Here is a 25548-nt window from a genome sequence, read left to right as displayed (position 1 = left end):
CCACTGCAGCTCAACGACCAGCGTGCACCACTGTCCGGTGACCAGCGTGCACCACCGTCCGGCGACCAGCGTGCACCACCGCCCAGCAACCAGCGTGCAACACCGTCCGGCGACCAGCGTGCACCACCGCCCAGCGACAGTGAACCTCCTCAGCTGTCCAGCAACGGTGACAGTGAGTCTCCGCTGCTGCTACCCAGCAACGCCGAGGTACTTCTGTTGCCGACCGACACCCTGTCCGAGCCTGCATTGGCTGTCCCTGCCAACACCCTGTTGGAACCTGCATCGGCTTGCCCCGCCGATGTTCTGCCCGAACTCTGGTCGGCCAAACCTGCCGACATCCCGTATGAACTCTGGTCGGCTGTCCCCGCCGACACCCTGCCCGTGTCTGTGTCAGCTGTCTCCAGCCCTGTCTGTAGCCCTGTCTGTAGCCCTGTCTCCAGCCCTGTCTGTAACCCTGTCCCCAGCCCTGTCTCCAGCCCTGTCTGTAGCCCAGGCCTTGGCCCAGTCTGTAGTTCTGTCCCTCTTGTAGATAGCCCTCCGTCTCCAGTTCCCCAGTCCAACTCCACTGTTTTCCCTTCCAGCAGGACATTTGTTCCCCGCCTCCCTGTCCCTCATTTTCCCCAAACTGCTGCCTCTTCTCAGCCCCCTCTGTTCCATCCTGTTAGGGCCGGCCCTACAGAAAGAAGTTTAGCTAGTCCACTACCCAGCCCGTCTACCGATCTCCCCTTCTGTCTGTCAGCTTGTCTCCCCTTGTGTTTGTCTGCTAGTCTGTCTGCCAGTCAGCTTGTCCGCCTGTTTACTCCCCAGTCCAGTTTTTCCTCCGACTTGTTTTCCCGCCTGTTGATGTGTCAAGTCACCTGTTTGTCTGCTTGCCTGGCAGTTTGTCAGGTAATCTGTTTGTCTGTTGGTATGTCTCAGTTGGTGCCTATGTGTTTGTCTATGTGCCTTTCTGCATGTCTGTCTGTGTGTCTGCCCTCCTGTCTATCTGTGTGAGTCTGTACGTTTTCGCTCTGTCCTCTGTCTCTCTGTCAGTGTTTTCTTGTGTCTCTGTCCGGTTCAGAATTACACCTAGCTGTCTGCCGTCGGCTAGTCTGTGATGTCTGTTGGCTGTGTTTTTTGTCTGTCTGGTTTGTTTGTGCTTGTCTTTGTATTTGTCCTTTCCTATGTGTGTATTAACTGTTCGTCTGCTCCTAGTCTTTTAGCCTTGAGTCACGTGTTTTTTTGCCCTTCCCGGTCCTGTCCTGTTCTGTCCAGTTCTATTGGCCCAGTATTTTTGCCCTGACCCTGCCAGTTCTGTTTTCTTCCTTGCCCTGGTTCTGCCCCACTCTGCCCCTTGTTCTGCCCTTGTTTCCCTGCATCTGGCTCCCTCCTCCTGACCCCCACCGCCCACCCTTGTTTGGTGGTCCTTGTTGGACGTCTTGGAGCCGTCCGTTGGGAGGGAGGTACTGTCACGGTCCGCTCCTCGGACTGTGAACTTTGAGTATCATGTCAATATCATGTCAGTATCATGGTCATCTTGTCAATATCATGGACAGTATAATGTCAGTATCTTTGTATAGTATCATGTCTAGTAACATGTCCGTATCATGTCAGCAGAATCATGTCGGTAGTATCTTGTCTAGTATCATCTCAGTATCATGTCTAGTAGTAGTATTTGTATGTTTTTGCTCATGTGTTCCTGACTGTTTCTCTTTGGTTTTGGTTTTCTGTTACTCTGTTGTTGCCTTGGTTTTGTGTTTCTTATTTTGTAGTATTGTGCCTAGTGTTCCTGTCTTCCTTGTTACTGTTAGTTACCTTGTCTATCCTGCCTTGTAATTGTCAGTGTTTCCACCTGTGTCCTTTTAGTCCCCCAGCCTATCCTAATGTTGATTGTATTTTGGTTCCACCTGTGCCCTGTTATCCTGTGTGTATTTAAGTCCTGTGTTTGCATTATGTTCTTGTTGGTTCGTAGTTCCCTGTGGTGTGAGTTCCTGTATGGTTTCTGTGTTTTTGTCCTTCCTTCTTTGCCCTGTTTATGGAAGAACCTCAGTTTGTTTTAATAAATCCTTCTAAGTTTATTGCTCTGCCTACTGTCGCCTGCATTTGGGTCCTCATCCGTACTCACTCGTAACAATCATATTGCACAGTAAGTCCATAAGATGTCAAGTGTCAGTATTGTTGGTTCCTATAGTGCCAATTTGCTGGCTACCAGCTTTTGATGTCTCATTCTCCTGGCTGCTATTAAATAAAAAAAATGCTATTTTAAACTGATCACTATCAGTCTAGTAGTTGCAAGATGATACAGACAGACAGACAGACAAGCTAGCTTCTGCCTGGTGGAGATAATGAAATCCTGTGTTCATTTATTTCTTCAGATGGTACAGAAATAGTTAGTGTCTACTTGCTTGTGGGCAATGAATGTGAAATTGAGATAGGGCTAAGGGCTCTATATTTACCTGAAATAAATAGTTGTAGTTAAACATATTCCGTCATGAGTGTGATCCCAGTTTGTCTATTTTAATCATAGACTGTAAAAAAATATATGGACAAAGCGTTCTCCGGGTCTGATATGGACGTAAGATGAAGCCAGTCAGTCCTTGAATTGTAAATCGCCATCTTTCTAGATCCGTTTGGGCCCAGCTGGCCATTGGCTGGCCCAGACAACGAGGCGGGACTTCCCCCCCTTCTTCTTCGTTTGTTTGAACGGGGGGTGGCTCCCGATCATAGACTGTAACGGTAGCCACGCCCCTCAGAACATACGCGACTTTTTTTTAAATAAATGGGACCATAATATTCCAAAAAGAATATTATGACATGAGAAATGAGACTTTAAACTAGTGTCTGGAAGCAGAAAGTATTCATGACCATGTTTATTAAGGTAATACAGTCTAGGTGAAGTTGGGCCCAAATACATGGACCTCTATGGAGATTTTCTTTTTTTTCAACAGGCCATTATATGAACTTTCAGGAAGTCCCGATTTTCTTAGTGGCTTCACAAAATATCTGTCTGACTGCCCCCCTGATTTTAATAGAAATTCAATATCACTAAGTTTAGGGTTTCAACATTTTGTCTCAAACATACAAATGTTAAAATGGCGCCAAAATGCATTATTCACTAAATTCACTAAAAAACAAGGCACCATCATCTCAAGCCTTCTCCATCTTATTATAAGAGTTTTCTCCCATTGTCAAGATTGACAAGCTTTCCGAAACATGGCCCCTGCTTTTCAAGGGATGGGTTTTCGTCTTCTCACAATTAATGACGTGACAATGTAATCAGGAAAAGTATCCTGTGGGCCATGATGAAACAAATCCATCATCGTCTAGTGTATTTTAAGCCTAGTGAGCCCACTGAGGCCCCTTTACTCCCAGAACGGAGGCCATGAAATGGGATGATGAGGGGGATGCGGGATCGAGAGTGAACAGAATGACTGGATGTCTGGGTCACTATATATATCTATATATATATATATATATTTTTTTTCCCCCTTTTTTACACAGGTTTAATGTTTGTCTTTAGTTCAATGACAATAAAGGGAATCATAATATGCCATTTACGTCATATTGTCTCTTTATTGTTAATGGCGTTTAATGTTTGTGTTTGCACCGTTTGTTTTACACAGTTAGACGTTAATATACTAGCGCCCCTCACTTCACACAGGTGTGATTTTTTATTTACACAAAACAGAAATTTGAGGTGTGTGTGTGTGTGTGTGTGTGCATGTGCATGCTTTTGTTTTGGGGGTTGCTATTGCCAGTCTTTGTGATGGTGGGAATGATGACGTCTGAAACGTGGTTTAGACTAGCAGTATTGGCGTTGTTTAGAACATGGGACCCCCTTGAGAACGAGTTGCTGCAACTCAAGGGACTATCCTCTAGCGGAATTTCAAAATAAAAAATGGGAGGCAGGGTGCTGAGGTGGAAACTCTGCATATTAGGGAGCCTTGTAAAATAGATGGTAGAACGGTGAGTTAGCCACAGTAAGTGCGTTTGGCATGCCGGCCTGTTTATCGGAGGGATGTGAAGCAGAAAGTCAGGGCTCAGCCAAGATGGAATGAGCAGAGTCATCGGCCCTCTGTAACCCGAGGCCTCGCCTTGATTGCCCGTAGCAGCTGGGGAGCTATCGTATCTGTGCAAATGTGTGCGTGTCCTCATATGTGTGAAGATGTGTAATTATTATCTGTAAGTTGGGTTGTTGTGTATGTGCGTATCTCTGTATTGGCTACTGGCTATCACGTGCATCAGTCTGTGCATTGTGCCTTGGAAAGTTCCTCCTGCAAGTTCCCACATCTGTGGGAAAACAGGCAGTCTTCCCAGTGTTCCCACTACATAATCCTCCAAATGAAGACATCAGTACTGCTGACTGTCATATCTGTGACGACATGTGTCAACAGCAGGTGGAATCTGTGTTCAGTTAACTCTTTAGTTAGAATATTGTTATCCCTTAGTCCTAGTCTTCTCTACAAATAATATTCACTGAAGGATTGACTAACCAAATAGATTTTCTTTTTTTTTTGCGGATTTTGCCTTTATTCTATATTTCTTTATAGAGGGACAGACAGTAGGCTGACAGGAAATGGGGGAGAGAGATGGAGGAGTGACATGCTGAGCCACGTCCCAGGCCTAATCAAATTGATTTTTAAAATGGTTTATACTAAACATACTGTGAAGTCGAGAAGGACCAGGGTACAAATCTGTGACCAGCTGGTATGAGAATGGGAATAGAGAAAATGAATGATGAATTATAGTACATTAAATAAGTTGTTTATTACACAAACAGCAACAACCTTTTACAAGTTCACTGTTGAAATAAGCATGAATATGATGAAAACAAATAATGAGCGATAAATACTATCTGATTGCAGTTTTGTCTTATTTTTCTTATATATATATATATATATATATATATATATACACACACACAGTCACACACTGTGAAGCATATGGCATTGAAAACTGTGATGCTCAGTATGCAAATAATTCTTTGCAAATAGTTCTCTATCAATGAATAAGTGAGATTATATACTTTTAGATATCAATGACATCCAAGGTCTGTCTGGTTGAAATGACTTAATTTATTAGTTACACGTGATGGTAGATTGCATACAAAGAGAAACAAGGGAATCAAACTCTTCTGAACATGACATCGAAACCCCTAACCTTAGCTGCTCCTGTCTAGTTGCTAAACGCATTGATAGAGGCCGCTTGGAAGGAAGCAGTGCAACTTGGCCTGGGCATGTAGCGTCTGCTAAGCTAATATGTGTAATCTGATGTACACGAGTAATGTTAGGGTCCCTTTGGTTCTGTGGAAAGTACCCTGTTTGGAGCTCCAGCACTGCATGGTCCCAAGTGTGGCTTGTCACTTTGTCATTACCGTGACATTTTTATGTGGGTCACCTTCATCCTGCTCTCAGGGTAGCGGGTGAGGCATATAGGGTGGAGCTTGCGGTTTGGGGTTGGGGACCTGGACATAGAACAAGGCAGCTAAGCCGACGGTGGTTAATGACACTCAAACATGCTCACAGACAAACACGTGGCACAAATTCCATATCTCACATACTCTCATTACCATGTGCATAGTGCTTCCAGTGCAATTCCAATACATACCTGTATTAATAACTTAATGCCAGGGTTTATGGCCTGCTCATATCCATTGAGAAGATGTTTGCATGCCACTGACTTGTATGTTTTTATAATGCCTGCCCTGTGTAGTAGGTGTCTGTACATGATGTGGCTGCCACTAGGGTGGGGTATGGGCTGGATGAGGATGGCCTGCGTGTGTGTGTGTGTGTGTGTGTGTGTGTGTGTGTGTGGGTGGTTGTCAGTATTGGCTGGATCAACTTTTTCTAAATGTCTAAATTATCATTTGACTATATCACTTCTACAAACTGTAGAAATGATATGTGAGTAAATGCAAACAGTGCATTAATAGCACCTTTATACAACGTGCATAACATTCATTTCACACACACATTCACAGCAGATGAAACCATGCAAGGCACCAACTTGCTCACTGGGAGCAGTTAAGGGTTAGTGTCTTTCTCAAGGACACTTCACAACGGACTCGGCGGGAGCCGCCAATCGAACCAGGAACCTTCCGTTTTCCAGGTGGCCACTTTACCTTCATATGAGGCCTGTTATGTTATGTAGGTCGTAGGAGGCCTATCCTACATCCTTTAACTCCTGTCATCTATGCTTACATCGCAACATTACATTGTTCCCATAACACTACTACTGTGCTGCCGGAGCGGCCAGGAGGCAGAGATTATGTTAATCACCCCTGTCCGTCTGACTCTGAATGTTTGTGTGTCTGTGAACAGCTAATCTCAGGCACAGCCAGACCGAGTGGCATGAAACTTTGCCTTGTAAACTTTTGCCCTGTAGGCCAAGAAAGAGCCTCCACCCCACATTTTTCAAATCATCCTATGGCCCATAGCTCTTGAACCATAGGTTGTGCAACTGTACTGTATTAAAGGGTAGTAATGTTATTAGATTGACCGTTAGACATACTATATATTATTTTGTACTTAATATCTTAATAGGTGACAAACTCGAGCTATATTCTGGACACCATTTATTAGTGTAGATATCCATAGGTCGTTGTATTTGGAAACCGCACTACAATTTGGTCTGACAATGATGTACCATGTTAAAATCATGTATACTTTACATTACTACAGACCATTTTCCAAATTCTTAGGGCTATATCTTGCACCGCCCTAGACTTATTTGCCATTTTTTACAATTTTGAAAAACCTTTTAAAATGGTTCAAATAGCCGATCTACAAGCTCACAACATGTCGATGTAGATCGGCTAGTTGAACTATTTTAAATTATGTTTCAAAATAGTAAAAAATGACAAATACGTTTAGGGATAAGTGGTGAGGTGGGCGCAAGATGGGGTCCTTAATCTTTTAGCATAAAAAAAGAGTCAATTATCCTATCCACCTCACTCTGTCTCTCTCTCTCTCTCTCTCTCTCTCTCTCTCTCCAGTGCCCTCTAGAGAGACCCCGGTGTGGTGCTATCCCTTCGCAATGCGAAGATGGCCACCCTGCTGCTCTCTCTTCCAGGCACCGCTTTCCGCCTCTTCACCCCGGAATCACTGGCGGAGATCGAAAGGCTCGCGGAGGAAAGGAAAGGGGCAGCAGAAATAGGTGACCATGACAAGGAGGCCCCAAAAGGTGATCTGGAGGCGGGCAAAGGTCTGCCCATGATCTTTGGAGACCCTCCCCCGGAGCTGCTCAACACACCCCTGGAGGACTTAGACCCCTTCTATAAAGCACAGAAGGTCAGTCCCCAGCTGGACACCAACACCTCCTAGTTTACATCTACATTATTTGTTCATATTTGGCTGAGGCTTAATTATACAGTTTGGTTTCCATTGCTTTACCAACATTACAAACGATAATAGTAAGGACACGTAGCTCTTGGACAATAATCTTGGACAATGTGATCTTACAGTAAATGATCACGACTTAGAAAAGTGCTATATAAATCGGAGGTATTATATTATCACATATTATGGTAGAGGTACATGGCACAAGAATATATTGATAGCCTAAGTCTAAAGGTAAGGTTGCCACCCGTTTCCTGGATTGTTCTCTAGATTTTGGTTGTTATGCGACCCTCACACCTACGTCGCACCGCCAATCCAACCAATATATCTGAGTCATAGTGCGGGGGCTTTATCAGAGTACCTGTTGTACCTGTCAGTCTCCCTGTTGTGTCCCTTTTTTAGACAACACCAGAGCCGTAGAAGAAGAGAGTGGCAACACGCTTTGATCTCGCCGCAAAGCGTGGTGCGGAACTATTGAGATAGAATGAGCACTTCCGCGGGAGTCAACGCTAGTATCGTCACTCTCATACTAGATCACGCTGGACAACACACTCCATATTTGAGCGTAGCTGCATTGGGAATTCCTTATATGGTTATGGCTGACATAAGTGTGATTGCAGAGGTCCGTCTGTCTGTCCTCCCGTAAGCCAATTATAATATATAGGACTACCTCCATGTATTTATCTTTTGTCATCGATCAGGTGTTTACAGGATTTTTACAGGACTTGAGGTGGCAACGCCTGAGAGACATGAAGCACTACCCATCTACAGACACAGATAGACAACGAAACCCCAGTTCAAACACTTGGACACAGTGCACATTTTTGTGCACAACTAGCTTGCTATTCTTTACTGCCTGCATAGTGCATACCCTAACACAGAAAGATAGATTGTTTACTTTCCGTTAGTTATCACGGCTGCCTGCATTATCCCTCATGCAGTGGTTATGATTGCATAGGGGGGACAATTGGAAAAGAGAAGAATAAATGAATGAATGAATATTAAATTACATTTAAATTAAATAAATTCCACTTTCAACCCAATTCTGGACATGTAATTAGCGTATAGATCGGCTATTTTAGCTATTTTCATGTATTTCTTCTTTAGCCATTTCACAATATGGGGGCCGCAGACAGACAGACAGAGGCTATGGCTATTTGTGGGTCCTTGGCATGGAATGGTTTGGGAACCGCTGGCATAACTGACATGCATGTCTCACAGTTTGAGAACCAGTATAGTATTTCCAGGTGATTATCAATAATTTATTGTAACATAACATTTTTATTTTGATAGCTAAATTACATGAGTGCAAGCACATACTGTATGTCTCTTTGTGTTTTTCAGACATTCATTGTGATCACGAAAGGAAACACAATCTACAGGTTCAACGCTGAATCGGCTTGCTACTGCCTGACCCCGTTTAATTTAGTTAGAAGAGGATCCATTAAAATTCTCATACATTCATATCCTTTTTGTTGGTGTTCTTATGCAAAGCAAAGGGTGGGGTGAGGGATTAATCAGAAGTACCGTGTTCTCCAAGTTCACACTTTACAAGAGCTACCACAAATTATTTGTGCAGGGTGAAAATTAACTATGAATAATGTTCATAGTTCTCAAAGGTCACAATCCCAAGAAATTAACTAGTCACATCCATATCTTCATTTTTTAATGAGTTACTCCAAGTCATTGTTTTTTCTTGCCTTAAAAAAAATCTTTCTCTGTGATTTATTATTATTATTATGTATTAATTTAGTGGGCAGTGGCAATGATAATGGGCCTGGTTGATAAGAGGTTCTACTAACGGCTACTACTATTTCTGCGTGTTGAATGCACTCTTTTTTTTAGCATGTTCAATCACTCTGACTCTGATATTATATATTTACAAAACTGTTCTGGATCAACATTAACATAACAAGACAACATAGAGGTGTAGTATAGGCATTTGTATATGGCATTTGCAGTACCTGGTGCCTGGTGGACAATTTTGCAGCCAGCTTGACATTGTTTAACAATATGATGTGTTGTGCCATGCGGTGTGGTGCCATGGATGGGACATGATAAAGATCCAGTTAGAAAGACATTTCTGTTGAACGATAAGTGAAACATTTTCCTTAACCCCCAATCAAATTATTTAGCATGTTCATAATGCTAACTATTCTAGCGAACTGTGTATTTATGACGATGAGCAATCCACCAGCATGGAGTAAAACTGCTGAGTGAGTATACCTTGTGTGTGTGTGTGTGTGTGTGTGTGTGTGTGTGTGTGTGTGTGTGTGTGTGTGTGTGTGTGTGTGTGTGTGTGTGTGTGTGTGTGTGTGTGTGTGTGGGTGTGGGTGTGGGTGTGGGTGTGGGTGCGCACGTGCGCTCAATTTTACTTTGTACTTTATTTGACATTGTTGAACTGATGGTTAACTGTTTCTCCAGGTATGTTTTTACTGGTATATATACCTTTGAGGCAACAATCAAAGTGTTGTCGAGAGGTTTCTGTATTGGGTCTTTTACATTCCTTCGAGATCCATGGAATTGGCTGGATTTCATGGTGATCAGCATGGCGTAAGTATTAAGGCACACTGACAGGTTATCCAACCTCTCATATCGGTTTTAACTGATTAAAATAAATGATTATATATGCTTTCTATTTCAACAGCTGTTTTTCTCATCTTGGAATTTAACCCATGTGTATGATGCAGAGCTTATATGTTTATCAAGCACTGCATGTTATTCAAATAGTTTATTATCATCACACATGCCAGACCTCTCAAGCATATTAAAAAAATAAAAGATGGGTACCGATCCAAAACTGATTATTTATGCAGTTAAACCAAAGTCTATTTCTAATTTAACCTACAGTACATATAATTAAGGAAAGTCAGTCAGTCACACACTGTCTGTCTTGCTTGGTTCTCCTCAGTGGCTTAAGCAATTACTCAGACCTTGCACACAGCCTATTTACAATATGCTTCCTCTGACTAATGACTTGGATCTCTTGTGGATGTCTATCCCCAGGTACGTCACTGAGTTTGTCGACCTTGGCAATGTGTCAGCCCTCAGGACATTTCGTGTACTTCGAGCCCTTAAAACAATCACTGTGATTCCTGGTGAGTATTCATGAGCTGGTAAATATTTAAATTGTCTGATTTATTTATTTTTGTAATAAGATGTAGAATCCTCCCATGTGTTATTCCGATTCGTTGTTAATTGTGCACTTTGTGCATTGGATGTTTTCAATTAAAACCATTTGGTTTTTAAAGCAGTTTCAATTGTTTTTTTGCAGGTTTGAAAACCATTGTGGCTGCCTTGATCCAGTCAGTGAAGAAAATGGTGGATGTGATGATTCTTACTGTATTTTCCCTTGCGGTCTTTGCCCTCATTGGCCTTCAGCTTTTCATGGGAAACCTAAAGCACAAGTGTATTCGATGGCCCATCTCAACAAACTCCACCTTCATCCTCAATGACACCATGGCGTTCAACAATACGATGGATTTCAATAATACCACATATTCCAACAGCACTTTTGATTTTGAGGAATACATTGACAATAGCGGTAAGTTTAAAAGAATAGGCTGCATCATGTGCTTTTATTTATTTATTTTTGGCAATTACATAATGGATTTAATTAAGCTTATCTTCTCTTTTGGTTGTAGAGAATCACTATTTTTTGGAAGGCAGTTTGGATGCGCTTCTTTGTGGAAACAGCTCCGATGCTGGGTATGTTATTTTATTTCAATTGTACTGCAGGTTTTGAATATCACATTTTAGTGATATCTGCAATTCGGCTGACATCCTCCCTTTGTGTCCTTACATGAATGATATTTTTTATAAATGTTCTATTCAAATACATTGTTAATGTTTGAGGTTAAATAATGGAGAGCTTGGTGATGTGTGAGTGAGTAGGGATGGTTGATGTGCAAACTGAATTTTCACCCCTACAATGTTGATAGAAAGTGCCCAGAAGGATTCACATGCATGAAGGCTGGACGGAACCCCAATTATGGCTACACCAGCTTCGACTCCTTTGGCTGGGCCTTCCTCGCCCTCTTCAGACTCATGACTCAGGATTATTGGGAAAACGTCTTTCAGCTGGTTGGCACTTCTTTCATTTGTTTTCTACTTTTGTGGTCATTTGCATACATTCATATCAAAAGGTTGTGGCTCCTGAAACCGTACAGCATATTTCTACAAGAAGTTTGGAGGTTACACAGTGTCATTGGCGGCCCGTCCTCCCAGATCCTTACCCTGAGCTTATAGTTATAACCACTCACCAAACCCATACTTAAACTTAACCATAAAAAAATTATTAAAAAAACATCTCGATAATTTTGCCTAAACACAACCATTTTAACATTTTACCTGAATGTATTATACTGTAACCGGTTCTCACTTCCAAGGCATCACATTTTGATACTGCTGGTTCAGGAATGCCTTTTCAGAATATTACCTTAGACCTCCTCAGTTTTCCTGGCTATGTTTTCTTTAAAAACTCAGATCCTCCGGGCAGCTGGAAAGACATACATGATCTTCTTTGTGGTGATCATCTTTCTGGGCTCCTTCTATATCATCAACCTCATCCTGGCTGTGGTAGCCATGGCTTATGATGAGCAGAACGAGACAACGCTGAGAGAGGCCAGGGAGAAAGAGGAAGAGTACCAACGGTTGTTAGAACAGCTGAAGAACCAGGAGCAGGTACTACATCCTTATATGCAGCAAGGAAACAAAACTAAGTGCAAAGACACAGGCAGGAACGTTTCTTGCTAATGACTCATGAGGTTGACACAGAGTGCTGATATTGCCAAGAGATGAGACTTATCTATTGTTGGACAACAAACTGCTTCTCTGTGCTTATCAAATGTAGCTTGTTATAGCTTGTTATAGTTCATAGTACACCAGTTGGAATTGAGACTGGAAGTGAGAATGTAAGAGAGGTACCGTATGTAATTTGACAGGGCCAAGTATCTGAGAGCCGGGCAACTCTTACCAGTGAGAAGACCCTCAGCCATCACACGGCTGACGATGAGAGGAGCTTTGGAGAGGATGATGAAGATGAAGATACCAAGGACTGCAGCAAGAGGGTCATACCGCGCCTGATCATCAGATCGCCCACCATCTTCCTGGAAGAGGTTAGTCTGTAATTTTCCTGCCATATAAAAAAAAAGATTTTGTTTTGCAGATGGCTTTATTTTGCACTTGGATTATTTTGAGAATACTACCTACTTCAACTTCAAATTACTATATTTTTTCTTTCGGAAACTTATTTTGTGCAGTGGTTAAAAGACAACACAAATTCACAATACATAATAAATGTTATAAAAAAATTTTTTTATCACACCCGTATGAAGTGAGGGGCGCTCTTATCGGGAGGTATCCTTTGGTTAGACATAGCATTGGTTAGACATAAGGTTGGCGAGGGGTGCGTTCAGGGTTGGGAGAGGGTTAAGGTTAGGTTTAGGTGTGCTGCCCCGTGGCAGGTTAGGGTGAGGGTTTGAGATAGGTTGTAGGACTACTCTAAACTACCTCTCATCATTATACATCATCATACATCATCGCATGAACAACTGAATTTATGTGATTGGTTAGCCGATTTGCTCGTCTACAGTACATATGACGTAAATCTTCCCTTCATTGTCAATGGCATTTAATGTTTGTGTTGCCACAAATTTACGTCATATTTGAGGCACATATGACCTAATTCTTTCCTTTCATTGTCAATGGCAAATACGAGACATGAGGGGACAAAAGCTGTGTATAGGAGGGTCCCCTAAAAATAAAAACTCCTTTAAGAGAGAACTAGTATTTAAAAGCATAGTACACTTTTACCGGTAATCTAGAGAAAAACATTTCTATTGTGTAACAAACGTCACAAAAGTAATACACACAAGGGAGCCACAATTCCATACGGTACATTTCTATATTCCCCGCTGAATGCTGGGGCTGTCGATTACCGGTATGTTTTCGTCCTATATGACGTCACAGATGAGATGACTGACGTCATAGATTAGCTAATATAAAACTAGAAAGACCTGGTCATGTTTCCAGAAACATGGAGTCTGTTATAGCTGACGTGGTAGCCTTTGAGGATCTTGTACAAGTCGAGGACAAATACAACGCTGAGTTGGTGAAAGGCTCTGTGTCCAATGACACCACGTTCAAATATGCCTGTTGTCTAATTGGGAGCAAATCCGATCACATCGAGAAGGGAATCGACCTGTTGCATGAGCTGTTTCAGGATGGAATGAAGGATGACTCCAGAGACATCCTGTTCTACCTGTCAGTTGCCAACTACAGGCTAAAAAAGTATGAAACGGCCTCAAAGTTCATCAGGACTCTGCTGAGGAATGAGCCAATGAACCAGCAGGCTTTGGAGTTGGAGAAGTGCATAGATGAGGCTTTGAAGAAGGATGGCTTGGTCGGCATGGCAATCGTTGGAGGAATTGGCCTGGGTGTGGCTGGACTAGCCCTCAGTGTATTATTTGCTGTGAAGAAAATGTGAAGAACATGATAATAACAGGAGAAATTGGGGTTAGGGGGTGGCTGAGCTTTCCTCTCCCTGGAAAGACTGACCTTTGATCACACCACCCACATTGTCAGGGAAAGACTGACAGGTTGCCTGGGTGGAACGTGTATCTCCACTAGGCTTGGTGGAACTCCATATTTGGTCAAGTCTATGATCTCAGTCATCTTTGACACATCTGTGAGAGGCAAGGTTTCGCATTCCACCCCATTTGAGTATCATTGACTTCCATAAAAAAAAACAGGCAGGTACTGTTGATTCCTAGGAAACGGTGTGGGCATGATTTCTTGACGTCTGAGGTGAAAGTGTGCCAGAAGTTTTGAAGAGAATAAAGAGGATAACTAGTACTACTGTTCCTGGAGAAATGGTTTTCCTGATGTCAGACACAGGATGTTCCATGTAAAAACCAAACCCCAGATAGATCAGTGAAGAGGCCACCAGTGGCCTGGTGGTCCAATCTGGAATAGCAACACTTCCGCATTATAATGCTACTGTGCGTGCGTCTACCGTTTGAAACCCTAGTGCGCCTGCTTGGTGCTCAAGACTTCCACATTTTGGCACCCAAAATAGGTACCCAAATGCGGAAGTAGAGCCTTCTCCTGGGTGCTTCAAACGCCAACGCCAACTTTCTTTGAAATTAATAGCTGGGGTGGGGCAGTCCATCCTCTACTGTAGATATATTATAACTCTGCAACAACAGATGACACAAACTCCCAAGTTGGTTTGTTGTTGTGGCAGTTGTAGCATCTGACATGACCCAGACGTTACAGTATAGCCTAAAATAAAGTTAGAAAAAGGTTACCGGTACATATTTCAAAATGTATTATTGGCTATTCCCGAAGGAGATGAAAATAATGTTGAAGGCTGAATAGAGCTTTTTCCAGGTGATAGTATGTTGGAGCTAGAGCATGCCAAAGTTTTGAGGTGAAATATTAAATAAAGAATAATGACAATAAAATAACAATAAAGTTAAGAACTACAGTAGATGAATAAGTACCCAGTTTCACATTTTATATTTGAAATATTAATCTTTAAGCAGGTGGATGGAGTTGCAACCATGGCCAAATGTTAGAGGCATCCTTTTTATATGGCCTTTTTTTGTTATCAATTGTTTTTTTATTCATGACAAAAACAGAACAATTGTATTCTGGCATTATGAATAAAAAAATAAAAATGTATAAACATAGTAAAAGAAAAATAAGAAACATAAAAACAAACAAACAAATCCACCCACCTACCCCTCCCTCCCAGGACCACCAATGTCACCAAAATAGGAAATACGAAATACGAAAAAGGAAAAAAGGACTAGATCATATCCTTAATTTTATCTGCAATGTTAGACCAAATATTAACATTTTCTTCTTTTGCATGCGTATCCTTGCCGTTGACATCTCTAGATGTCTCTAGACAATATCTAAAAAGGTTAGGGCCCATTGCCAAAAGGTTAATGTGTGAGGAGGTTTCCACCACGTAGCAACCATCTTTTAAACCAGCAAAGATGATACGTTTGCGAGTGCCCTTTATATAACCTTAGAAATTGTAATATTATTATTCCCTAGAATACAATATAACAGTACATGTTAACTATATCCTTGACTCGGTGTGCTTGGAGGTAACCTACAGTAAGGGTTTCTTTGTGAGCACCTCATTCACCTTTACATTCACCCGGACTGGCCAATGAAGACTCAAATCAAGAGCACCCGAAACAATTTGACTATTGTTCATGTACCTATAGCAAGCACCCAGTTGGGCCTGTAGATATTCATACTTTACTCTTTATTTTTTCTTCGCGCCCCTCACTTCACACAAGTGTTTGATTTTTTTTAACAACAATTATTCCCATCTAACCTGTTCTGAGCTAAGCATTGTCCAAATGGGCTGTAACTGCTTTTCAACATATTTCTTTCAGCCTCCATCCGATGATGAACTGAAGTCACTAGGCTCCATTCACAGCATGCTTCACGTGGAGGGGCAAAGTCTGAAACAAAGAACCGCTAGTGCTCAGACTGTGTTTTCTGTGGCCGCCATTGAAGGTACAGACAAGTAAAAACGGTACCTTTGTACAGAATAAAAGCCTCTGTGTTAAATTAACATTGCATGAGAGTGTAAAAATGTGCCTTCACAGGTCTGGTTTTTATCCAGTCGATTATATTTCTGATTATATATGTGTAAGGAGTATTTTTAACGTCTCTTTTACAAGTGTAAACTGGCCAAGAGAAGAGGCAAATGATGTTACACAGCTCTGCCAGTACCAGCAAATACAGGACAACATTTAGGACAGATGAATAACATTTGTAAGCACAGTACCCACTAACTAGGAAGCTCAAGGAAAGAACATGAATATCTAAGATGACTGAATGATGAATAAAACTGATACAAAGACTAAATGACAATGTTTGCTAATATAAACGAATATAGGACTAGAGCAAACATTTCCGTCGAAGCAGGAGCAGTGTCTGGGAAATGTGCCCATAAAAATACTAGGGGAAGTTTGAGTCTGGTTTGTAGGTCATTCCAAGATCAGGGCCTGAAGAACACAAGGCTTTTTTTCCCCCGCCTCAGATTTGATTGTAGGTACGACATAGCGCAGCCAAGCCAAGAGTGTTGACGCTATTATTCAGAGCTTTGTGATGGAGCAGCGAAGCATGAGCATCTTGGATAAAGTGTCAAGTCCCTAAAGTAATTGTAGAAATACTTCAGGCTTAGTTGCCAGTACAAACTGGCCATGCAATAATGTGAGGTGTACTTCCTTGGCTTATCGTGCAGCTGTCAACATTGTGCGCTCCGTTATTAAGGCTGATACAGAGGTACTGAGTGGGACCTTAATCACATTGTGTTGGTTACTGTATCTTTGGTGCTAAACTTGGTGCTATTTCAGTTAATCTCTGCCTTGGCACAGACGGTGCACTCATTTTAATGGTACATTGCACTTTATATAAAGTATAAATCGTACACTGTATGCTTATAAATAATTAATGGTCACCCACTATAATATATATGTAAGATGTAATGTAAGTATGTATGTATGTATGTAAGATTAACTGTGCTGTTCTGTATAACACCTGTTTTTTATTGGGGAAAAAGCGTTTCTATTTGTGCTGGTTATTAGCACAAATAATATAGCCTGGAAACCAGATAAATCTGCCACAGGAAAATAAAATCCCTGGGGACATTGGTCTGGCACTCCTCAGTTTGAATTACAGTTCGCTGACCAATCAGATCCCACTATTCAAAGTGAGACTTTGAATCTGTTTGTAACCGCCCCATGGAAAAAAATCTTCCAGACTAATATTATCTATGCAGTGATATTAGTCTGGCCATGCCAGGCTACAAATAATATCACTTGTACCCAATAAAAACAATGAAACATGGTTTCTTCCTTCCAAAAGTTTGTATCTTTTCTTTTCTTTAAATCTCTGAATAGACATGTGATTCCTATGTTTATATCACCTCTCGTCCCATATGATAATGTTATTGAAATTCCGGCCACTCTAACCATTCCAATCTCAATTGTTATACAGATAATGGATCATTTTCTACTGTATCATGGGTTTCATATCCTCATTTGTAAAAGTGTTTCTCTTGTCCAGGTATAGACCTGGAGGAGGCTCAGAGGCCCTATCACCCAAACTGGTACAAGTTTGCTGAGACCTTCTTGAAGTGGGACTGCTGCGTGCATTGGATCGTCTTCAAAAAGTGGGTGCTCTTTGTGGTGATGGACCCCTTCGTCGACCTGGGCATCACCATTTGCATTGTGCTCAACACCCTCTTCATGGCAATGGAACACTATCCTATGACCCCCGAGTTTGACAACGCTCTCTCCGTGGGGAACCTGGTGAATATGTAGCACCACTTACCACCAATTCAATGAACACTAATGATTCTGCTGTGCAGCTCTATGTAAATTAAAAAGTATTTCCTGCTTTTAGGTTTTTACTGGGATCTTTGCGGCGGAAATGTTCTTCAAGCTTATCGCCATGGATCCCTACTACTACTTCCAAGTCGGCTGGAACATTTTTGACAGCATCATTGTCACACTCAGTCTGGTGGAGTTGTGTTTGGCAAATGTTCAGGGCTTGTCTGTGCTGCGGTCCTTCCGTCTGGTAAAGATAGGAAATTTGCATTACAACATACCATATTACAACAGTTGCTTTTTGTTCCTATTTTATTCCATCTATATTCCCATAGTAATCATTGCTTATAGAGTGTTTGTTCAGTAACGGGGATCTCCCCATCTCTCCAGCCAGGGACGTGCAGAGAGTGTTAGAGGGCAGGGTTGTAATTTGTAAGAGGACACTTTTGAACAAAAATAGTGAAAATAGCAGATCTACAAGCTCTCAACGCATCGCAGCACGACACGTTGAGAGCTTGTAGATCAGCTATTTTCTCGAATTCTGCCTAAAGGGGCCTTTGCATTTCTTTCACCATAGTAAATGCTGCATTCGTGGTCTGGAGAGGGCAGTTGTTTTACAGATGGGTAAAAGGGCAGGGGCTGAAGCCCCCTTTAATGTCTATGTGTGCACGTGCCTGTCTCCAGCAAGTAAACAGAAAATGCACTCGGGTTGCGCAGTGGTAAAGTCCCTGCCCACCACCACAGAGGTTGTGGGTTTGAATCTACCGCGGTGTATCTGGCTTTGTCAGGCGTCTGTTAACACAATTGTCCCGTGTTCGGGGGTGGGAAGCCGGGCAGGAGGGTGATATTTGTCACGGCATGTATTCCTACGTGCTGAGGCAGCACCTGTCAGCGGGGAGTGTTGGGCGGGAGGAGTAGGACGAAGGCCCTATGTTCGTCAGTAGGATACAACAGCAGTGAAAACACAGAAATGTGTGTGGGGAGGATTTAATTGACATAACGACTACATTGGGGAGAAAAGGGGGGTAACAACCAAATAATTTCACTTGTTTATCCTGTATGCTGTATGAGTTCTCTTTCCTGATATAATTGGTATTCCAAAATGTATTTTCTGTTTACTAAAGATTTGTAGAGACCCCTGTTACTGAACAAATTGGAATTTAGAGCTATAACCAAGCTATATTTTGGGCATTATTATTATATTATATATTATTATTATTTCAAAAATAGCAGATCTACAAACGTGTAGATCGGCCATTTTTGCCAATGCATGATGATGTATGACGAAGTATAATCAGACAATGACATAACATTGTGTTTCTTTGCATGCTGTGATGGAGATAGCTTCGTGTCTTCAAATTGGCAAAGTCCTGGCCCACACTCAACATGCTGATCAAGATCATCGGAAACTCTGTGGGAGCGCTGGGAAACCTGACGTTGGTGCTGGCCATCATCGTGTTCATCTTTGCCGTCGTGGGCATGCAGCTCTTCGGCAAAAGCTACAAAGAATGCGTCTGCAAGATCGCAGATGACTGCGAGTTGCCGCGGTGGCATATGAACGACTTCTTCCACTCGTTCCTCATAGTGTTCCGTATCCTCTGCGGTGAGTGGATTGAAACCATGTGGGACTGCATGGAGGTGGCTGGAGCCGGGATGTGCCTGGTCGTGTTCATGATGGTCATGGTCATTGGAAACCTGGTGGTAAGTGCAGCCATATTCAGCCACTGCTCAAGTGCTCATAATCTGGTCCGAAATATTAACCACTGTAACCCCAGGATCCATATTCTGAGGGAAAATGCTTTTATTTAATGTAGCGCAAAAACAGAAAAATACAGAGTGACTCCGCTCAACTATATGTGGTTTATGTGGTTAAAGTGCACCCTTTTAATCACACCTCTGATTTCTTCCAGTACATAGTGACAAAAACAGTTGCAGAGCTGACCTGTATCGCACGATAGGTCAAATGCAAAACATGTTTCATGTCTTGTCTTTCATGACTGTAATTGCTGAATACTTGAGGTACTATAAATAGGACAGTGTATTGGAGTATTAAAAAAAGATAGCCGGTGCTTAATCAGGATACATTGCTTAAGGATGTGCGTATTCTAAAGACCTTAGCCTTTCAACACTGATCTCTGAACAGTCGTCCCTACTGTTAAGTTGTAAATCTGGCAAACTGTTATCTCAAATCTCGCTAAATCTTAGTGATTATAGCATTATAATTGCAGGGGATCTTGTTATCATGGAGGGGGGGCCTGGGGCTCAGCAGTGTAACCACACACTGCTGAATATAAATGTCTGTACTATATTTCTATTGCTCCAACAGCGTGCATCTCAGTTGACATTAAGCAACAGCAAACAGCAAATATTTGGAACTGTCCCTGACATATCTTGGCCCTACAGGACAAGGACAAGCAGATGATTAAGTTGATCACTTCCGTCTCATATTTACGATGAGAGCCAAAACCACATCCTGTTGGTTTATTTATAGAGATGAAAACGAAATAGATGAGCTAACAAAAGTGCTGCCAAATGATCGTGGCCTTTCTCTCTCTCACTCTCTCTCTCTCAATTCAATTCAATTCAATTCAAAGGAGCTTTATTGGCATGAGAAAACGTACGTTTACATTGTGGAACAAGACAATCAAAATAAAACAACGTATTTACAATTAAATATTGGATATAAATAGGAATTAAATAAAGGTATAAACAGAGCTGTGTTACATTAGCACTTTGGGTAATACTATCTTGTGAAACTATAAAAAAGATTGTGCATTTTCAAAGATAGCTATACAATATACATCCATATAGGAGACGTTAGCGTTATACTTTTGATAAACAGTGTACACACAATGGTTTGTATTCTTTAAGGTGCTTGTATTCCATTTGACATCCTTCTCCTGTCACAGCAGCTCACAAATCTCGCTGCTGTGTTTGCACATTGTTGTACTTCACCCAACAGATATGGGAGTTTTTTGTCATTAGTTATGTTTTCAAACTCTCCGTGGAAAGTATATGTCTCTTGGTGGTATAGTGGGCAGACGGTTAGGAAGTGTAGCTCAGTCTCTCTACCTCGTTTAGAGCTAAATAGAATTCCATTTAGCTCTGGTTTTGAGTAGGTCTTTTCCAGTGTGTGAGATAGCTTTCTTTTTGTTTTCTTATGATTTGGTGTAGTCCCGTTTGTTTTCTGTCTGGTGGTTGTGCTGGTTGTGTTAGTCCCAGAACTAGCTGGCTGCAAAGGGGACATCTTTCCAGGGATTCACTGTGTGTGAGGGCCTTTTTGTGGAGCGTGTCCGTCCGGTTCACTTTCCTTTAGGTGTTTATAGAATTGCTATGCTCTCTTTTGGGTTTTGATAATTAGTGGGTATCGTCCTAATTCTGCTCTGCATGCGTTATTTGGTGTTTTCCGTTGGATGCAGAGAATGGATTTGCAGAATTCTGTATGCAGAGTTTCAATTTGGTGTTTATCCCATTTTTCCGGTTCTTGATCGGCAAGTGGGTCCCAGACTTCGCAACCATAGAGGGAAATGGGTTCTATAACAGAGTCTAGTATCTTTAGCCAGATTTGTATTGGGATGTTTAACTTAATGTTTCTTTTGATGGCATAGAAAGCTCTTCTTGCCATGTCCCTCAGGTCATTTACAGCTTGTTTGAGGTTACAAATGTTTGGGAAAGTCCCAGAGCTAAGGACGATGTTAAAGAGTTAAAGAGCCAATTAGAACTTTAGGTCTGTGGATTTTATCATTTCATTTAGAATACCGTCAGTGCCGCATGCACTCCATTTTTGGAGCTTTCATTTTGTTCTGTAGTTCCTCTAGTGTAATCTGGGAATCTGGGGTCTGGTTTTCTCCCTGGAAATAAAAACGTCTGGGTTTCCGAAGCTAGGGGTCTGGTAGTCTTTTATGATTGACTCTAGGCTTTGTAGTTTCTCTTCGCTGTTTTTGCTCTTCATTTTCCTCTATGGGGCAGAAGAGTTTGGAGAAGTGGTTTACCCATACATCTCCATTTTGGATGGTTAGCTCGTCATGTTTTTGTTTGTTTAATTTGTTCCAGTTTTCCCAGAAGTTGTTAGTTTTTATGGATTCCTCAATATCATGCAGCTGGTTTTCTCTCTCTCTCTCTCTAGTAGTGTAGTGTTTTAATTTATGGAAAAACGTAAAAGGTTGAAATATGAAGATACAAGGTTTCTGCCTGATTCTGTACTGTAGGTTATTTGTGTAGTATCGAGTGCCTACTCGACGCCTACTTTAGAACACAGTGCAAAGAGCTTTTTAAAACTTGAATGCTTTGTTTTCATCTGGATTTTCTCCATAGACTTTTCCACATTCTCAGAACAATGAGAACATGGTAGCAAAATGACACTGCTGGTTTGAATATCAAAATTTATACATGCCTAACATTCTGTCAAATCAAACTGACACAAACTCTGGTGTGTCTTCAAGGCAAATTACGCGATTGAGTGAGGGCCCGGGCAACTATTTAAATCAAGTGACTCAATCCAGCACACAGTGGTTCTGACCTTGTGTATGTGCCAAGTTTAAATGAGCAAGCTGCCACAGACTCAACAAACACAGCAGTGAAAGCTGAGTCAGCAGAGTTCGCAACATGAGGGACAGAGGGTCTTCAGAAAGGCCATATGGTATTGGTAGCAGAATGAACTCAAATTGATGGGGAGGTAATCACATTGCAAAGTTGACATTTTGGCACGAGGGTGCTGCTAGAGGAAATACGGTACTACAGGGTCAACTAAATTAGTAGGGCACATACAGTATTCTCTATATTAAATGAGATATAAAAGTTTTATTTATAGATTTTGAGATTGAGATACCCTGTAAGTGGAAACTTTGGCATAAGGGTGGTACAAGAAAGGCAATGGGGTCACCAAAGTCGGTAGTGGCCACCTGAGCATGATGAAGGCAAACGACAAATTCCATGACAAGCCAATCGGCTTTTAAGATATGCAGATCTTTTGTTAGACTAATCACATTGCCTCATGCGTGGGGGCTATAGAATAGAGCTCAGAAGTGGATTGCGTAGCGTACATCGAGTTTGTCGCTTGTGCTGCACAAAGGTGAAGTAAACATTGAAGATGCTTTGCTACAAGCAGAATCTGCTAGAGCTACTTACAGGTGTTGCAAGTTCCTCCTCTTTGGTAATCCTCGGTGGATGGATGGTCTGAGCGTTACGAGTACCAGCTAAAAGTCAGCAACATAATTGCTCCAGAAGTGTATTAGACTAAACACACAAGTGGTACAACGTTTCGGCCAAGCATTTTGGCCTTCATTATGGCCCTGATAAAGGCCATATTGTTTAGCCGAAACGTTGTACCACTTGTGTGTTAAGTAAAAAATCACACCTGTGTGAAGTGAGGGGCACTCTTGATGTCCTGGTCTTGGCTGGTCTGTATCACTACTGGACTTTCCTTTGAGACGCCTAATACTAGACGTTGTCTAGTCAGTCCGGTAAAGACCTGCCCCCCCGCCTGCCTCTGATTGGCCCCTCCCTTACTACTAGTAAAAAGTATTAGGCGCCCGAATTCTCAGCCTCAAATACAACCTCCAAAACAACTTTCCCAGCCAACTCGCCTAGTATAGTGGTCTGATCACTAGACTATGTATCCCGCTGCCGCCAGTGTTTTTCCAACAACCGCAGACTATTTTTTTTTGGACGATAAAGTATAGTTTTAGACCACGACGGGAGGGGCACCGACACGTAATATTGAATCATGCCTTTGAGACACCCTTTCTTTCTTCTTCCTTCCCCCATCCAACTCCCACCCTCCTCACCACTTCCTGGGGCTCGGTCTTTGTCCGCCTCAGCCATGTCTCTCTGCCCCATACTGATTCACAGCTCTCACACGGGCTGACCCAGGCCCATATGTAATGGTGATCTCCCTCTAAACCTGGGAAATAGAAACCGAGAAATGGACTAACAGGTTTTAGACACTAAAGATAGCTACCTCTGCAACAGGCGGCAGACAACATAATATTTATTGATGTCCCATCACTCGGCCAACTTGATATGCGTTATGTATATGAGCCACTCTTAAGTTTGTGTGCAGATCCAGGCCTGTACTTTGTCAGAGGAGTCGCCACTACGTTTTTAACAGTCAGTAATCAATTGCACATGTGTCCTTCTAGTCTAGTGTTGACCTTCTCATGTGTTGAACAGTACTAGTTACTCTTCAAGATTAGTATAATCTTTGTGCTGGAAAATGTACCTGCAGACCAGGGCAGATTAATTCCGAGCTGGCATCGGTTATCATCAGTTTGCATACTTAAAGATATATATTTTTTTGCGGCTTACGCCTTTATTGATTTTTTAAGGGACAGACAGTAGGCTGACAGGAAACGGGAGAGAGATGGGGGGATGACTTGCGGTAAAGGCTGTGTCGGGTCCGGGAGTTGAACCCGCGGCACACCGCGACTGGATCACCAGTCCGGTGCCCAGACCGTTACGCTACGGCCTGGGCCAGTTTGCATACTTAATGCTTCTTCAAATAAGCATGCCCTATCTTATTATGTTATATCTCAAAATAATTTCTTTGTCATTTAATTCACAAGAACTATGAAAATGTATTCGCCAGGTACATTTTTACACATTGACAATCAATGTAAAATGGTGGCTGCCAACATCTCATCTCAGTGCTGTATTTTTCCTTCAGGTATTGAACCTTTTCCTGGCCTTGTTGCTCAGCTCGTTCAGCGGCATTTCGGCAGGGGCTGAAGATGGAGAAATGAACAATCTTCAGATAGCCATCGGTCGGATTACCAGGGGCATCGACTGGACTAAAGCCTTCATCATTGGATTGGTCCTACAGTTGTTGGGCAAAAAGCCCAAAGACACACAGGAGGACAACTCGGGTGACATGGACCCAAAAACAGAAGCCATTGAAATGAACCACTTGGACACTGGTGAGAATTTAAAAATGGCGGACGGGATATGTAACTATTTGGTTGAAGGCAGGTCTTCAGGGTATTTTGTGGTGGATGGGGAGTTCGTTCTCACTGTTCCGATCGCCCAGGGAGAGTCAGACTTTGAAAACGTGGATGAAGATGAAGATGATGATGATAATGATGATGATGATGATAAGAACTCTGCATTGTCAGAGGAGGAGAACAAGAAAGAAGAAAAACACAAGGTAAGAGGAGTAGACAAGAGAGAAATGTAAATTTACATGATTGAACCCATAAGTACAATGTTATCTCCAGATTCCTTTTTACCTGAATCTAATTGAATGGCATAGTACAGTGCATGTCAAATGTGCAGGCTTTAGGCAACAACAAACCATGCTTCCTGATTCCTTAGTGTGGTTTGGGTCCGATATGCCATGTCATACAATACAGTACTTGATGAAAACTCAATGAAATTCTATTTCAAAGCAGCAGCTGAATTGAATAACTCAAGTGACTAGTGTTATGATAAAGCAATAAGCCACAAGAGGTCTCAGGTTACTGGGTATTTTATAATGGCTGAGAGGCGTAGCAGAGGGTCTCCGACCCTGTCAGCGATTATAAAATAATTGAAGGTGTGGATTATCGATTATCGTGAACGGAAACCAGCCAATCAGAATCAAGTATTGGGACTAACCGTTTTAGAATATCCAATAACGAGTACGGTACAGGTGAAAAATGACATAACTCCAATCCAGAGCGCACCGCAGCATGCTGGGCCAGACATGGCTTATTTTAATTGCTCTTTCGTAATGACCAACTATGCTGCACAGTATTTTGTCCCAAATGGGCTTCCATAAAAAGGCGAACAAGCCTAAAGCCCAAACCACACCAAAGGGTCGGGTCGGGACAAAACAGTTTACGTTTTGTCCCGACCCAACCCTTTGGTGTGGTTTGAGCTTTAGACCCAGTGTGCAT

The 25548-nt window shown here is 42.1% G+C and overlaps 2 protein-coding genes across 4 annotated transcripts in view; both read left to right on the top strand.

Annotated features, from left to right (window-relative positions):
- Positions 1–25548, top strand: part of LOC310874285 (sodium channel protein type 4 subunit alpha A-like) — a 47604-nt gene that overhangs the window by 8494 nt on the left and 13562 nt on the right. For 2 of the 3 annotated variants that reach the window (XM_083787022.1, XM_083787021.1), the window contains exons 2-16: positions 6974–7268; positions 8661–8781; positions 9445–9532; positions 9741–9869; positions 10323–10414; positions 10591–10860; positions 10961–11024; positions 11258–11399; positions 11802–11999; positions 12260–12433; positions 15734–15857; positions 17415–17659; positions 17754–17927; positions 19022–19378; positions 24342–24818. In XM_083787022.1, the coding sequence (XP_083643148.1) occupies positions 7023–7268; positions 8661–8781; positions 9445–9532; positions 9741–9869; positions 10323–10414; positions 10591–10860; positions 10961–11024; positions 11258–11399; positions 11802–11999; positions 12260–12433; positions 15734–15857; positions 17415–17659; positions 17754–17927; positions 19022–19378; positions 24342–24818 (2901 nt within the window). In that variant the 5' untranslated portion in view covers positions 6974–7022. Of the gene's footprint in view, positions 1–6973; positions 7269–8660; positions 8782–9444; positions 9533–9740; positions 9870–10322; positions 10415–10590; positions 10861–10960; positions 11025–11257; positions 11400–11801; positions 12000–12259; positions 12434–15733; positions 15858–17414; positions 17660–17753; positions 17928–19021; positions 19379–24341; positions 24819–25548 lie in introns of those variants that run through there. The other variant, XM_083787023.1, reaches the window with a different exon arrangement.
- On the top strand, positions 13354–13803 carry LOC310874076 (mitochondrial fission 1 protein-like; the record flags this gene model as incomplete). Its single annotated transcript, XM_083786751.1, has 1 exon — positions 13354–13803. One exon carries the CDS (start codon positions 13354–13356, stop codon positions 13801–13803), a length of 450 nt encoding a protein of 149 aa, XP_083642877.1.

Source organism: Protomyctophum parallelum, assembly GCF_964188405.1.
Source record: "Protomyctophum parallelum genome assembly, chromosome: 17".
In the NCBI taxonomy this organism is placed as follows: Eukaryota; Metazoa; Chordata; class Actinopteri; order Myctophiformes; family Myctophidae; genus Protomyctophum; species Protomyctophum parallelum.
The sequence above is the reverse complement of the archived record's forward strand: the minus strand, read 5'-3'. Positions and strand labels throughout refer to the sequence as shown.